The sequence below is a fragment of the Mastomys coucha genome, unplaced genomic scaffold (genome assembly GCF_008632895.1).
Source record: "Mastomys coucha isolate ucsf_1 unplaced genomic scaffold, UCSF_Mcou_1 pScaffold10, whole genome shotgun sequence".
NCBI lineage: Eukaryota > Metazoa > Chordata > Mammalia > Rodentia > Muridae > Mastomys > Mastomys coucha.
In genome coordinates, this window is record NW_022196892.1 from 4,246,616 (window position 1) to 4,263,699 (window position 17,084).

At 41.8% G+C, this 17,084-nt stretch overlaps 1 protein-coding gene across 2 annotated transcripts in view; it reads left to right on the plus strand.

The window, feature by feature from the left end:
- Ptprg (protein tyrosine phosphatase receptor type G) overlaps positions 1 to 17,084 on the plus strand; it is a 680,661-nt gene that overhangs the window by 154,850 nt on the left and 508,727 nt on the right. For both annotated transcript variants that reach the window (XM_031344861.1, XM_031344870.1), the window contains exon 2: positions 10,758 to 10,862. In XM_031344861.1, coding sequence (XP_031200721.1) covers positions 10,758 to 10,862 — 105 coding nt within the window. The remainder of the gene's footprint in view (positions 1 to 10,757; positions 10,863 to 17,084) is intronic.

Consider the following 17,084-nt stretch of genomic DNA (forward strand, 5'->3'; position numbering starts at 1 on the left):
AGGGATCCAATGGCCCCTTCTGGCCTCTAACTCCAGTCCCAGGGATCCAATGGCCCCTTCTGGCCTCTGCTGCCACCTGCATGCTCCTGGTGCACATACATACACCCAGACACACACAGAAGCAGAAATTAAATCTTTGAAAGAAGAAATTCTGCTTGTTGTTCCATGGACTCTCCAACAGGGTGCTCTGGCCCTCTGGATGCCAGTGCCACACAGGTCTGCACTCTTCTTGTATGAGGGTATAGTTTTTAGTTGTGTGTGTGTGTGTGTGTGTGTGTGTGTGTGTGTGTGTGTTGTACTCTTTGAGTATATGACATATTTCAATCATATTCACCTGTCCTTTGGCCCATCCCAGAAAGTCCTGCCCCTAACATCATGTCCTCTTTTAAAAAACAGTACAGTTAGTGCAATGGGTCATGGTTTATCTACCAGATTCATACCCTAAAGAACATTGACTCAACTTCCCCTTGCAATCACCAGCTGTCAATAGCTTCTCACCTAGGGGTGTGAATGCCTATGCTGTCCTCCAGCCCCTGCTGGAATGTTGCCTGGCTTTATCTACATAGGCAGCCAGGATTGCTGAGAGCTTATAGGTGCAGTGGTCTTGTCATATCAGGAGGACCCTGTTTCACACCAGTGTCCTCACACCTCCGGCTCCTGGATTATCTCTCTCCCTTATGTTCTTTGAGCTTTGGGAGAAGAGGGTGTAGTATAGATGCCCTATTTATGACAGAACCACCAAAGTCCCTCTATGCTCCACAGTTGTCAGTCTCTTTATTAATCACTGCCAACTTAGAAAGAAGCTTCTCTGATAAGATCCAAGGGCTGGTTTAATATATGGATATAGATATATATTTAGGAAACAGTTTGATACAAGCAGGTATAGCTTTATGCAGCATATAGCACTAAGAAAAACTATGTTATGTTATTATTGTGTCTTTCTGTTGTTTGTTTTGAAAGTGTGTATATGTGAGTGTACATGTGCATGTGTGTACATATGCATGGTTGCATCATGGTGCTGTGAAGGAGCCAGAGCACAGCTTGGAGGAGTCTGGTTCTTCCTGTGCCATGTTTTACCAGGGGATGGAAGTGAGGTTGTAAGGGCTGGAGGTGCCTTTACCACTGAGCTTGTCTCTGCTACTGCTGCTTTCTCTTCCAGGTTTCTTTATAAATAGATGTATCTGCATTGACGCTCATGCTCATCCCCTTTAAAATGTTGATCTGTGTAAGGCATTTGTTTTCTTTTCTTTCATGGTAGTAGATACCAGACTCAGGACCGTTTCATGCTAGGCAAGCTCTGAGCCACCAAAACATACCCTAGGTCGTCAGAAATTCCTTTTCTGATCCATCTCCACTTAAATGAAAAGGGCAATGGTGGGTTCATAGAAGAGAGAAGCTAAGTAAAGGTAAAAACCAGGTGGGCTTGTATTTGCTCAAATGAGTGTATCTATCTCCAGAGTTCTGCCTCTGTAGAACTTCTCAGCCCGAAGCCCTGGTGCACACTTAGCATCTTGGTCTGGCCAAGGGATAGGTGGTGAGCTCAGCTTGTGATCAAGGCCTCTTGTCTTGACTATTTCCTGCATAACAGAGCCATTATAGGATTTTATGTTTGTAAAGATGCTTTTAAATTGTGTGTATGCACAGAATGTCACCTGCCAGACCCTGTAGGTTACTACCTGTGCTATCCCCTTCTTTTCCCAGTCTTATTTAGGTCTTACTGGAAGTCTGCCTTCCTAACCTTCAGTGAAGCTCCCTCTCCAACAACTCCCCACATTTCAGCCAGACTGGATTCTTCTTATGTATTTGCAGGCAGGATTGCACTTGTGTGCAGTGTATAGAGGTCAGTCAAAGGGTATCTTGCTTTGTCATTTTCTACCTTTCCTTATTTCCTTGAGACAGGGTCCCTGATTGGAGCTAAGCTGGCAGCCAACAAGCCCCAGGAATCCTTTTGTTTCCACTTCACAGTTAGTACTGGGGTGGCTGGCATGCCTCGTCTGGATTTGAACTTCTTATGCTTGAACAACAAATCCTGTTTCGCCAGTCTCTCCAGATCCTTAAACTAGCCTTCCATGACCCTAAGTTTCCATGGTTCCTCATCTGATGGACTGGACTGTGATTGAAAGCTCAGGTGGCCATGGGGACATTTCAGATAAAATGGGCAGATGAAGAGAGGAACAGTGAGCTCCATATCTCAAGGCCCGTACCTGCAAGAACAGGTACCTGCTTTTCACACATCATATTTTTGATGTTGGGAATAAAGTTCCATTACAGTCAGATAAACATGGGTACTGGGGTTCTTTCCTGGGGTTTCCCATACTGGACACACACATACACACACACACACACACACACACTATCGGTGAAATAAAACATCTAGGTGGGTGGCTGTGCTCAGCTTGGTGGGCACCAGTGTATGAACTGGCTGTGTTTGCCACTTTGTGGATCAGTAAAAATGTATGAAGATAGGCCACAGTGGTAAAATCGGTGTACACCTCTGTAGCATTGGATATGACCATGATACTACCTGGGACAAGTCTTCCTTTTTCTTAGATAACAGCATTAGAAGACTCAATTCTTTGGGAACCAGAGTATTATTATAACGCAGACCTGGAGAGCTATTCATTTCACCTCTGTCCGGTGCCATGAAGTCTTTGAAGCCAAGAACCCAGTCTTTCTTTTCAGGATTGTATCTTTGTGACAGGGAATTTTCTCCTTCAGATTTTCTCTGCAAGGGGTTATCAAGCTGTGGGAAGAGTCAGCCTTTGAAGCATGCCATATAGGTCTCAGACCTTTTGGAAAGTGTGTTTCTACTCGCTGAACTTCTAAAAGCATGGCTCACTTAATTATAGCAAAAGGTAGCTCTAATTTTTCTAGTCTTGATTTAAAAGACAATAGATTTTGCCTTATGGAAATTGGCTCATGTTATAGTCAGTCAGGGTTTTGCTCCTCACCCTGACTTATTTCAGTTTTATGAGGCTGTTCTGTGCCTCTGTTGTCCAGTAGGACCTAACTCTGGTGTGATCTCTTGTTCCCTAGAATTGCCTCTGAGTTCTAATGATTTATTTTACTTGAAAAGAAATCATGGCTCTATGTTAGATCTCTTTATCATGTTAGATAATGAAAAACAATTCTTTGTAGTTTGGACAATAGGTGCATTTGAATACGATGAAATAGACAATCTGCTGTAATAGAATCCATTGTATTTGAGGTTGGTTTGGTGTCCCACAACAGCTAGAACAGTCCGCTGCATCATAGCTGCTAAGAGGGCCACTTCTTGATTCTGCTTTTTGGGACACTCACCAAGTGCATTTTACCACAATTAATTGAAACATAGCACAAAGGAACTGTGAGACTCGTCAGAATATTTAATTACTTTAAACTATAATTTGATACATTTGTTCATTGTAGGCACAAAAAAGATAAAGATATATTCATTTCAGACTATTGTGTGGAGTTTAATGTTCTTAAATGCTCTTTAAAATTTAGAGAAAATTGTGCCTGATTTTATCATACTTGAGGGATTCTTAATTTGTTTGTTTTATGAGGAGTTATAATAGGCATAAACAGCCTGCTTAACTGTTTGCTTGCCACTGTATGAATATGTATTCTACAGATGAAGATGAAGGCCTAGTGCTCCATTTTAGTGACTTGGGTAGAAGAGCCAAGCATGGGAGGAACCACGAACACTTTGTTGTAATGTTTTCAATTTTGAGTTAATCTCCTCTCCTAGACACCCACATCCATTAAAATGTCCTAGAATTGAGCATCTAGTTAGGTAAAAAATACCTTCATGTACAGGCTACTAGGTGTGCGAGCATGTTCTAGAAGGAATTTGGAGTGCTCTTATAAATCCAATTAGTCTCTCTGCAGTATTGCCTTTGTTTCTTATGTGACCACAAATAATATTTGTTAACCTTTTTTCATTTTGACAGATACCTGGGAGAAATTTTGGAAGGAAGAATGATTTGTTTTTGTTTGTGGTTTCAGAGGTTTTAATCCTTGGGTAGCAGACTGTCCTTTCCTTGGGTTGTGAAGAGAGAAACCTCGAAGTGGAAGAACAAAGTCTTCATGACACTCAGGAAGCAGGGAAAGAGATCACAGAAGTTGGAGGCACACGATGCCTATCAAAAGCATGCCTCCGACAGGCCTGTGTTTTATAGTCAGGCTTCCTGCCAGCCCATTTAGTTATAAAGTCATGAACGATTCCATCCCTTGGTGCAGTGAGTGTCTTCATCATCCACTTGCCTCTTTAAGATTGGATCTCAGGGTTAGGGACTTTCTTAGGGTTTCCATTTCTTTTGAAGAGAATTGACTCTTCAGTGCTCGTTGAGGCTTGAGCATAGGACCTCACAGCCCACCCAACATGGACACACTTCCTCCAAAGAGTCACAGCTACTCTACCAAGACCATACCTACTGATAGTGCCAGTCCCTGGGCTAAGCATATTCAAACCACCACAGGGATTAAGCCTTCAATATGTGTGTGTGTGTGTGTGTGTGTGCGTGCGTGTGTACTCTTGCCTGCCAGTTGGGACTTCACATCAGATTACGTCAGATCATATTTCAGATTCTGTCTGACTCAGCAGAGGTGAAATGGACATTACAGGTTCAAACCGGGAAGACAGAGTGTACTGTAGAGGCACTGTGGTAGCACTTCTGAAATCCTTCCTTGTTAGGCATCTCCAACTTCCATTTCTCAGTTATAGTAAAGAAGACATGGCATGAGCTTTGTAATTATAATCATGACTTTACAATTTGGGAAGAGCTCTGTTCATGACATCTCAATTCACACACCCTCCCTTGCCTTCTCTCCCTCCCTCTTTCCTTTTTTTTTTTTTTTTTTTCCGTGACAGGGTTCCTCTTTCCTATTTTTAAGTCAGGATCTCTCTATGTAGCCCTGGCTGGCCTCTGCTTCCCAGGTGCTAGGATTAAAAGTATGCACCACACGCCCAACTTGATTCCTATTTCTTAGTCTCAGAGACAGTAGCTTCTAACAGTGACACTTCAGAAAAGACATCTGGGCCTAGAGATGGCAGTTCAATGGTTAGTATTGCTCACTGCTCTTGCAGAGGTCCCGAGTTTGGTTCTCAGCATAAGGTTTTGATGGTTCACAATTGCTTATTATAACTGGTTCCAGGGGATTATGACACTCTCTTATGGCCTCTATAGGTATACACATGGCACACATATATACACATAAATAAAAATGAAAGCCATCTGTGTCAAATCATTACTTAAAGTGTTGAGAGGAATGGGGGTTTTTGAAAGAAAACAATGTTCATACACAAATTAAGACAGGAGAGTTAATGAAAATTCAAGTTCTTTTCCCCAAGACCATGTTTTCTCAGAGTACACAGAACCTCCTGAAGATCCAGTTAAGGAGATGGGTAACACATCTGCTTTTATATTCCCTGAGTACAAACATTTATTCTTATAAACTGTGTCCAGTAGCTCTGGGAAATTAAATCATGCACACAGGAACCTGTTTCCTTGATGTCTCCAGTAATAGGTAACTCATAGGATATTTTTATAGGAAGGGATTGGGCCTCTGGGCCTGAAACCTTTTTATCTTTTTCGCTTTCGGCTGGAAATGAGGTAGGCTCGGTAGAAGTTCTGAGAGGAGATGGAGTTTTTGAGAACTCCCAGATGAAAATGCCTGCCACTCATTTAGCTCTCTGCCTAGCAACCAAGTTGACTTAAGATTCCTCCTGCTGAGTGAGATGTGAGCACCATTGGCTGGTTAATACTGTTGGTTTTGAAAGCTCCACTTTCATCTTGTCAGGATCCCTAGACTGGGATGATAGGAGTCTCTGCATTTGTCCTTCCAAAACCCATTTCATTATTATAAAGTCAAGACTCTCAAAGAGTTTGAAATTCTTCCTACCCATGTTTGCTAGGCAATGGGGGATACATATTTGTTGCTTACAATGACATTAGAGTTGACTTGTTTCAGAAACCTGTATATCCATGTATACCACTGGGCTTTTCAGTGTTGTATACAACTGTTCCAGTAATTTGGAGGATTATATATAACACACCAAAAAAAACCCCTCCCATTGCTCTCAGCTGACAAATAACTCCAGATCCATAAACCATAGAGGCTAGGTTGTAAAACTTGCCAGAGTTTATGTTTGTATAACACCACCTCCTTGTTCCTGCTATGATAACCATAAGCAGATTTACACGTATTGTCTGTTCTGAAGAGTGAAACCACACATTTTCATAAGCACGCTCCATTTTTAATTGTGTAATTAAGTTGCTGACATAAGCAAGTATGCAATTTCACATTAAGGTAAGGATCCGTAAAGGCATGCATTTGCATAATTTAATTTTCTGCACAGAAGATATTGAAAATCAATAGGATGATTCATAGCCAAACCATAGCAGTACCATGCTGCTGCTTGGCTGTTGGAGCTCCAGAGAGGACCGAGTATTAAAATTGATTGAATTTGGCATGCTGACTCTATAGCTTTACTTGGGAACCACAGATTGTTACCCTTTGCAAACCTCTGTTCCTTCAATAAAATATTAAGTTGCTTTATATACAGTGTATACATGTTTACTGCTATTCAAATAGTTTTAAAAAAATACATTTAAAAATCACCTCATAGGGCTGGTGAGATGGCTCAGTGGGGAAGAGCACCAACTGCTCTTCGGAAGGTCATGAGTTCAAATCCCAGCAACCACATGTTGGCTCACAACCACCCATAATGAGATCTGACGCCCTCTTCTGATGCATCTGAAGACAACTACAATGTGCTTACATATAATAAATAAATCTTTAAAAAAAAATCACCTCATCTTTGATTGAATGATTGAGATGAGGGCTTTAAATCATTTTCTTTTAGTTTATGCAGGTGCCATCAATACATGATTCCATCATTATCTGGAGGCAGATAAGGAATCTCATGTAGCAGACAGACACAATCAAAAGGAAAAGTAATACAGATACTTCTATTGGAAAGAGCATAGTGCCTGGTGATAGAGTGCTTTGCTCTCCTGGTCATTTGGAGTTGTTTCCCCAAAGACCAATCTGTTCCGATTTCAAACCCTTCTGTCCTACTGTGTTTTCAGTGTTTGCTCTTTCTGGCATATGAGCAGTGGTGTAAGGCAGTGCAGGCAGAGGGGTGACCTTTGGTTACACTGTCCCCAACCCAAATCAAACAAAATATAGCAAAAATCTAGGACATTTAAAATTATTATTTTGGTTCTACTTCAAAGCAGTTCAATGTGAATTTCAAGGCACAGAATCCAGGAAAGTTTAGGTCATTTATTTGTGAATTCTATGTTTTAAAAAAATTCACCCCTGGTTTGATAATCATACCTCTTTTACAACAAGAGGCCATTTATCGATATATAAATTGATGGTCAGAAGTTGAAGTGGCTGTTTAAAGTAGTGGTTCTCCACCTTCCTAATGCTACTACCCTTTAAATAAGTTCCTTATGTTGTGGTGACCCCCAACTATAAAGTTGCTTTCGCTGCTACTTCATGACGGTAATTTTGCTACTGTTGTCTAATGTGCAGGATATCTGTTGTGTAACTTCAGGTTTAAAGTATACCATCATAGTCATTACATGGTTGGGTACACAATGACAGGAGACACTTTTGTCTTCTAATCAGTTCATTGTAACTCTCCATTTCTACAGGTTCAGGTCAGGCTGGTTCTGGTTGGCTCTGGTCCAGGCTTCATACTATCACAAGAATTGATCTCTATGGCTTGCCTCCTGGCCTGGCTCCAGGGTCTGTTGTTATTCTAGCTTCTGCTGATTCCATTCTTGATCCTCACCTAACTCTTTGTTTGGGGATCATATCCCAGCATCTTCAGGGCTTATTTCTAGCACGCCCACAGGCAAAGAAGACTGTGTGCCTGATACTCTTGTGCTTGATTTCATCACAAGGGGTTTTGGATCCTGGAGTTTGGGGATTCAATGGCTTAAGGAAAGAAAGGGCCAGCCCACTTGCTACAAGAGATAGAGGTGCCTGAGTAACTGTTCATTTCACGATCGATTGGTAGATAGATGGGTTATGATTGCTGTTGAAACATTGACTGTGTGCAGAGCAAATCCCTATTCTGATGATCCTGAGGGAAATCGTCTCTAGAGCAGTTCAGATTTAAATTTAGTAGAGTTTACTGGAGCAAAAGAAAATAAAAATTGGGCGGTGAACCCAATAAACACCCAAAACAAGTTCTGAGAATCTATCCACCAGGGAGCTCAGACATCATTCACAGATAAAGGAGCGAGAGATCTAGAAATCAGCTGGGCAAGGGCCAGAGAATGTAGCTCAGGGAGTAGAGCACTTGCCTACCATGCACAGAGTTTATTCTCCATTACCTAATAAGCTGGGTGTGTTGAAGTTCACACTTGTAATCCCAAACTGGGACATGGCATCAGGGTACCAGAAGATTGATGCCACCCTGGGCTACATTAGACCTTTTCTTTCAAGAAATACAAACAAAAATAAACAAACAAACAAAATCATCTTTGTGGGCTACAGTTGAGGCAGCCCACCAATTTATTATGTTTTAAACACTTAACTTCCTGCAGGTTCTTCTGCATCCAGCAAGAGGTCAGTTAAGAGTAAATTCTCCTATCATTTGATCTGTTGGGTTTGGAACTGAGTTAGGTACTCTGCTCATAGCAGGTCCTGTTATCTTCTGAAATATCCTCTACGGCTTATATTTTACAGACAAGGAACTGGAGATAACACTGCAAACCCCAACAGAATTGGCATTTATTGCTCACTTTGTCAGGAGGCTGCTATACTCATTGTCTAGCTACAACGAGGAAGGGCTTTGAAACTCAATAGACAGATACACATTAAAATATTTATCATATGCACAAAAAAAGAACGGATTGTTCAGTGTGGTTTAGGGGAGGGAAGTGTAAGTGGGGGGGAGGGCTTGCTTTCCTTTGATCTGGGTAAGAACTGTGGATTCACTAGTGATCTACAGATGAAATGGATGGTGAGTGGCCACATTTTCCTTGCCGTTACAATGAGCAACAACTTAGATTTTTTTTTTTTTTTTTTTTTTTTTTTTTTTTTTTTTTACTTTGTCATTTAGGTCTAGTGAAGTCATAGAAGTGATAGCAGGTTTTCCATTTGCATTTTGAATTTCTTGTGCTCACATTTCCTCTTAAAGACTCATCTTAGGAGCATCTGTGCTCCAGACCTGGTTGCAAGTCTTAAGCTTGTCTTTGCAGTTGAAGTGTTTTTTCATTGGCCAACACATTCTCATCACAGCTAATGCCCTGGCACACTCTATGCTGGCTAATCTGAAGAGAAAATATACGGTAGTTCCCATTGCTATTCTCATTTCAAAGCAAATGGTTTCTCCTAACCATTTTCTTTCCTTCCTGAAAGCAGACTTGATTTTGTTTGGGTGCATTTGAATATTAATATAGGTGTGTGGTGTGTATTGTTTTGGGATTTGGGCACCTGTGATGTTCGTCTTTATACACATCTGTGCATTCAGGTGTAGGCTCATCACCAGAGGCAATTTGCATCCGATGGAGAGGATTGGAGGGATGGGTTTTGAATGCTGAAGTGGGCAGATGGAAACTCTCCACAGCAGTAGAGAATCCTTTGGCTTTTGTTGGGTGGATTGGATTTCTTTTGAGTTTTCAGAAGTGGGTGGCCATTGTGCAGTATTTCCGTTGGAGCATTGGTAGTGGAGGATTTTGTACTTTGCTGTTCTCAGGACCACAGGGAATATTTGTGGGCCTAAGGGCGTGGAAGGTGGGTATTCACCCTGTGGAAGCGCCAGTGCTTGTGATTGCTTCTGGGGCAGAGGCCCTAGTTTTGATGCATCTGTTTGGCTCTCAGTTCCCATATGCTTTTTATTGCACTGAAGCCTAGTAAGTATCCCTGGATCTGAAAAGCCACCTCTCTTCCCACATGTAACGGTAACAAGGAAGAGCACAATTCATCCAGGTGGCTTTTTATGGCCAGAACACACATATTATTCAGGTACTTAGAATCCAAAGCATACATTAGGCAAGTGGAAGGTTCTTCACTTCTTGAAGTGTATTTCTTATCACTGAGACCTTTGTTTTTTGTTTGTTTGTTTGTTTGTTTTGTTTTTTAAGACAGGGTTTCTCTGTGTAGCCCTGGCTGTCCTGGAACTCACTCTATAGACCAGGCTGGCCTTGAATTCAGAAATCTGCCTGCCTCTGCCTCCCAAGTGCTGGGATTAAAGATATGTGCCACCACTGCCCGACACACTGAGACCTTTGTATCCATACTTGGTGTTGTGTAGACTAATAATAAAATGTATATCAAGTACCTAGTAAAGGTTTGGCTGGGGGTTGCATCTGTAATCCCAGTAGGGAGGATGTGAGTTTGAGGCTAGCCTGATCTACAAGGTCAGTTGCAGGTCAGCTACTGAGTGACACTATCTCAAAACAAACAAACCATAACCTAAATCCAAACATAAAACCTCATAGTTGTTATTACTATGGACAGTTAATGGGTTAATGCCTTGCTTTGGCTTTTCCTATAGTTCTTTTCTCTTTTGAGACAGGATCCTACTCTGTAACTGAGCAAGCCTAGGACAGGTGGCAATCTTCCTGCCTCAGCTAAGTGTTGGGATTATAGATAGGCACAAGCCCCCTCACCACGAAACCAGAAGGAGGTTCTACTTAGATAGCCCCTAAGGCCTGTGGTTCTGTAAATTACATTGCCATGTGAGTCTGAATATCCTTTTTTTTGTCCTGTGTCCTGATGACTTGTCTCACTGTGTTCTCCATCTCTTCCAGCATTGACTGAAGGCTACGTGGGGACCCTGCAGGAGACCAGACAGGGCAGCTCAGTGCAGATCCGCAGGCGAAAGGCATCTGGAGACCCATACTGGGCGTACTCTGGTGAGTGCAGCTGTGTTGGTTAGTGCTCCAGAAGGGTTCAAAAAATCAGAATCAAGATTTGCCTGAGCCCTGTTTCCTGTTTGTTCGAGGAATTTTTGCCTTGTTAAAAGTTGAGAGTTTGAAGCCTGCTTTTCCTGAAGGTTTTTACCTGCTTCCCCATCTGGAAAACCTGCACTCCGTATAGCAACCAATATGAGTTTGTCCCTGAAGTTTTCTTGTTAATGAGTGATTATACCAAACTTGTAACTCTTTGAAAGACAGTGTTGTGTGGCCTTTAGGACATGTGGTGTCCCAGCTAAGCATCATAAAGCATTGGAGAGCCAGTGTGGTCTCTCTGCCATCACCCAAGAAATATGAATGTGTTTTCAAGTTTCACCAGTTGACCTTATTGCCATTCTTGACCCTATACTAAGCTCGGTTTCACTTTGCACCTTTGAGACAGTGAAATGAGAATACATTGTCATAATTTTAGTGCATATTACATTAGAAATAACTTCCTTGCCTTTAGAGACCTTTCTGGATTATGCACTAGCTAACTAACTAGAAAAATACACTAGGTGGATTGTTATTTTTAAAAGAGATGTTAAAACTCAAAATTTATGGAAAACAGATCATAGCAAATTAAGGAGGAATACTTGAAGAAGACAGGCCACTTTGAAATTACTGTGGCACTGAATAATTCAAATTCCTTGTTTGAGAGAGCTCGGAGGCATGGGTATTACTCTTCATAATAAATCTCTGTAGTATGCAATGTTGTTGCATATAGAATTACTGCAATTCTCCTCAGAGTCAGGGCTTCCTTTTCAGTCCCAAATTTCCACCTGCAAATCTTGTTAAATTTATGTCAGTGTAAAATTTATAGACCTGATCTTTAATTACCCCTTATCTGTTGGCGGTTTGCATTCTTTTGTCTGCTGATAAATCTCCTGCCCCTGCAGGGAGAGTGGCCAAATCTGTTTTGTTTGGCTGCTCACAGACAGTGATGGCGAAGGATCCCACCCCTCCTCCTCCTTTGTGATTCGAATTATCCAATTAGAGCCTTCTCTCACCATTTTCTGATAAATGAAGGAAATTGGGAGATGGAGGTCAAAATTATAGACATATAGCTTCTTGCCAAGTCATGCAAGGAAAATTTATCATTGTGTACTCTCTGGCTGTGGGATCAGTCATGAAGAGGTGTAAAGTAGCCGGTTATTTACAGTTCATCAATTTAGAGTAATAACGCAGTTAGGCAGGAAATTGGAAGTTATAGGACATTGTTGCAAATGGCAGTGAAGAAGCCAAACTTCTTCCATTACTAAGTATGGCCAGGGGGAGGTGAGTGGTGGTGGCTATGGAATGGGGCCATTGTTGATGCCCTTATCAAAGGTGGGCCTTAGTCCTCTCTTCTGGTGTAACAGAGTGTATGTGTCTGGGTTTGGGTTCTCTCTCTAGCTGAAGGCTGATAGTTCACGTTTAGGGACTGGCACATTTATCTGGAAATATCTGGAAAGTCATAGGTCATAAATATTCTGGACCTTTTCCACTCATCCCTGCCAGCACAGCATCAGAGTGGTCCTAGATGATACTGGAAAGCCTGTGTGTGATGCTGAAATCGTTTGTGAGGCCTGGAACTTGAGTCCTGTTACAAGGAAATTCTTTCTCTTGGATTTGTTTTTTTTTTTTTTTTTTTAAATGGAGCATTTCAAAGTATTCAGGAGCAGTCTTCCTTCACAGGCTATACAAGAACAGGTAGCCAGTTGGATAGTATTCACAGGCTGTAGTCTCTCAAATCTTGCTTTGGCAAATTGGTTCCCACTCCCTCAGGCTCTGACCCTTCACTACCCCTGCAGCCCCAACTCCCCAGTTCAGGTATGTCTATGAAGGACCTTCTTATGGATCTGATGAGTTTGGAGGAGTTTCTCAATCCACATGTTAGGTGTAATGAAATTAAGAGGAGCAGAGGAAGGAGACAGTTCATGTGTACTCTGAGCACATCTGACATTCTTGGGTCTGGCAGACTTTCAAACGTTAGATCTTTATACATACACATTTAAAGTGTCTCAGGGATGGAGCCCAAGTCTGAACAGGATATTGTAGTTCATATGTAGGGAACACCCAAAAATGATTTTACATAATGCATTTATGATTTAGAGTTTAGACTGTAGAATCTTCTACTTGTACACTGTGCCCGTACTCATCTGAGTCAGAATGCTCATCCTATATACATCCTATATATGAAGAAACCATTTTCCAAGGATATTAAAGTGGTTATTTTATGGAGGCGGCTCAGGATTGGTTCTCATGTCAACAAGGTTTGGGGATTACCAGAGATGTTTTTCAGTATTTGCCCATGGATACAGGAAGGGCAGGAGACAGAGACTTGGCATCTGTTAACTTTCTATACTTTAGGCTGGTGCCTTAAAACCACAGCAGACTGTGGGATTCTCATTCGGGGTATACTTTGAGGTATAAATGCTGCTTAAAATGAAGGCTCGAGAGAAGCAAGACTCTTTATTGTGAGGCATTTTTTAAATTTAGCAAAGGTAAATTAGGCCACGTCTGAAAGATCAGTTTAATGGGCCAGATTTTACCATCATACCTCTTATTCTGTGATCCATTTAGTTCCTCCTAGGATATTGCCATTTGTCCTTTGGGGGAGAGGGCATATAGTGTGTATAGTATGAATCTTATAACAGATACATAGACCTGTGTAACACTGAGACTGGTAACACCGAGTCTGAGTTCGGAGGGACTTTTAATTGCTCAGAGCCTTGGCTTTCCCTCTGGGAAGCTGGAATAACTAATGTTTCCTTCCTGGGGTGCTGTGCATGTGACGTGAGGTGACCTGGTATCAGTTGATTAGCAGTCTGTGTGATCAAGAACCATCTGCATGCGGCTGTTCTCGACTCAGTTTCTCTTTTACTCGTTGTTGTTGTTCCTGAAGTTCTCCTCGAGCTGTCCGACTTCCCAGTAGTCACTAGGCAGTACTGAAGGCTGAGGGACTGAGATAGCATGCACAGAGAGATCTTCATGCTTTGCCCTTGGTGTCTTTCAAATGAAGTTCATAGAAAGGATCTGTATGTTCAGAGATGGAGAAGCTGTAGGCTTCCGCCCAAGTTTATACATGAGAGTTATTGTAATACAGCCACATTAATTACTTTGTGTACTTTCTGTGGTGCTTAGCACTACAACTTCAGAGCTAAGAATATATATGTATGTATGTATGTATATATGTATATATATATGCATATATATACACACACACATATATATACACATTGACCCTTCACAGAAAAAAAAAAATCTTTAAGCCCTGCTCACATTCATATAGCTTGGGTTCTGAGCCGAGCCTTGTCTTTGTGTCATTCGGAGCTACTCGGGGTGCAGAAGCCATCTTTGGTTTTCCTTGTGATCCTCTTCTTCTGGATGGCCTTTGCATCTCCCTTTTAGGCAAAGGGCTTTGAGGAGACAATGTGAATGAGGAGGGTTGTGTTTGTGGATGGGTCAAGTCGCTGGGTTCCATCCCTCGAAGTTTGGTGGGGCGCAGTTTGGCAGAGGCTGAGTTTTGGGCTGGGGTTAGCTTCTTCTTAGGCCAGGGCTACTACTGAGCTTCAGTAGTAGAATGTGCATGTTTTTGTGTTTACTCTAGGGTGACCATAGTTACCTGAATTCCATTGATTCATTGGCATGCTGCAGACATCTATGTTCGATGTGTAAGCTGTCCTTTGACAGGCTTATGGAATCTCTTCAACGTTGGCACACGGGATTGATGGTTGAGGAGCCTATAGTACTCTGTGTCGTTCAGAGATGGGCCTCCCCCTCTGGTTCTTACTTGGTTACTGTAGCAAAGGGTCAAGGTTTCTACAGTAAGTGAAGACTTCATGCATCAGAAGTGAGTGAGACATTGGTTCTGGATGGTACTCGTGGGGACTAAGATTATCATTTCAGTATGTTTTTTTAATCTTTGTATCTTTTTTTTCCTTATGGGGGAATTTCATGAAGGATTACACCAGAAGGAAAAATGCAGTCCTCTCAAGTATCTCATTAGAAATATTAAATCGATTTGTCTTCTGTAGTTTTAGCCCAACAAAGGTGTAGAAATTTCTCTGTAACTTCAGGCGATGACAGTTCATCCATTTTGGAGTGTGCCTAGAACTTCTATAATGTTTTTACGTGAAAATCCCATATGTTGGATAGGTCATGGTAGCAGGAAAGAGAAATAAGAGACAAATCTAGAAGCAGTCCAAGTGGAATTGTAGAGTATCTTTCTAGACCTATATGTATTTGCATAGGCCATGAAATCTTTGACCCTGGATTCTCTAATACTTGTGTTTCCATATAAAGAAACTATATGAGTCAGGGTAGGGTGGGAGTGGTGCGCATCTTCAGAGGAATCCAAAATCAAAACATTCAACTGCCAAAATTCCCTGTGGGGAGTTGTGTCCTTGGGTAAGTTGAAGGTCAGACAGGATTATCCTAACTGTTATTGCTTATGTGTTTTTAGCCAGTGTATATCACAGATCTTTTTTTTTTTTAATTACTTATAAAATGGAATGAAGGACGGTCCTGAAGCTGACTGTGAAGTTCAGGTGTCAAGCATTGTGTATACACATGAATTTTGGGTTTTTACCTTGGACTGGAAGAGACCTCATACTCTCTTGGCTCTTGACTGCATCATACTCCACAATCACACAATCTCTCTCTGTGTAGATATGTGGCTTATTTCCCCAGTTAAGTGTACAGCTTTTGAGAACAAAGATTATAGCTTTCAGCTTTTATCTCTCTGCCATGCACTATGCCTCATTTGATTTTGTAGATTCAATACCTCTTTGTGAGACAGGATTTCACTGTGGTGTAACCAGAGCTAGCTTTGAATTCATGCTGCTTCAGCCTTCCGAGTCCTGGGATTGTAGCAATGTGCCTCCGGATCGGGCTTCAGTGTCCGTTTTTTTAGCTGGACAAATGGATGGGCTGACAAATGAGCGCGTCTGCATCAGAGCCTGAGTGCTCCAGTGCTCACTAACGGGCTCTGATATTCAGATAAAGGAGTGGGTGATGTACAGAAGACTTTGCCATTGGAGCCCTTTAAGTAATGAGCTCCCCTGTGAACTGAGGATATAATTAACTTCTTTAAAATTACATTTCCATGCCTATTTTTAAGAATGTCTGTACAGGGTAAATCAAAATACACATGCCTACAGAAGGCTGCTTTTGTCATCGGAAGAATGGAAGGCGCTGTAGAATGTAGAGGTTTAATGTTAATATTGCTGTATTATTTACTGCTCTCCTGAGGCCTCCTACAGAGTCTCTTAAGGGAGTAATTTCCCTAGACTTCATCTTTGCAGTAGAGAGCTCCTGATTGGCTGCAACAATGCCATAGTTGAGCAGGGATATAATCAGCCTTGGCTTCCCTGCACAGCCTTGATGCACCTCTCCCACAACACTTGGGGTCCTCTTCTTTATAAACAGTGAACTTCCTTCTTTTCTACACACCCCTGTTAATCTGGTTGGAGCTTTTAAGTCAGTTTTTCTTTGCTGCTCCGTTTTGAATTGTTTACTGAATGCCAGGTGTTGGGCTATAATGACAGACCCCAGAGAATGTTTCTTGTACTCCAGATGTGAAGAAGAGACTGTGTTTGTCATGAGGAGGCCTATCACTGGGGCTTTGGGAAGGAGAAGGAAAGAGCCCTGAAGAGTCATTCTTAGGATGTTCATTGCTGTGAAGAGACACCATGACCATAGCGACTCTTATAGAGAAAAACATACATTGGGGCTGGCTTATAGTTCAGAGGATTAGTTCATGGCTAGGGGCATGGTGGCATGCAGGCATACATGGTGCTGGAGAAAAAGCTGGAGAAAAAGCTGCATCTTGATCTGAAGGCAATAGGAGACTATGTGCCACATTAGGCCTAGCTTGAGCATATGAGGCCTCAAAGTCACCTCCATATAGATACACTTCCTCCAAAAGGCCACACCTACTTCAACAAGGCCACACCTTCTAATAGTGCTACTGCCTATGGGCCAAGTATTTAAACACATGAGTGGATGGGGGCCATTCCTATTCAAACTACCACAGGTCCTTGACTGTTTGGACACAGGCGATTAAGCAAGATGAGTTCTCTAGGATGATACCAGGGGAGACTCAAGATGGCATCATATTTAACTTAAAAGGAGTAAATGTGAAGGAGAGTGATGGGTTGGTTATAATGATTTTAAAAACTTAGATTTAATCTTATCAAG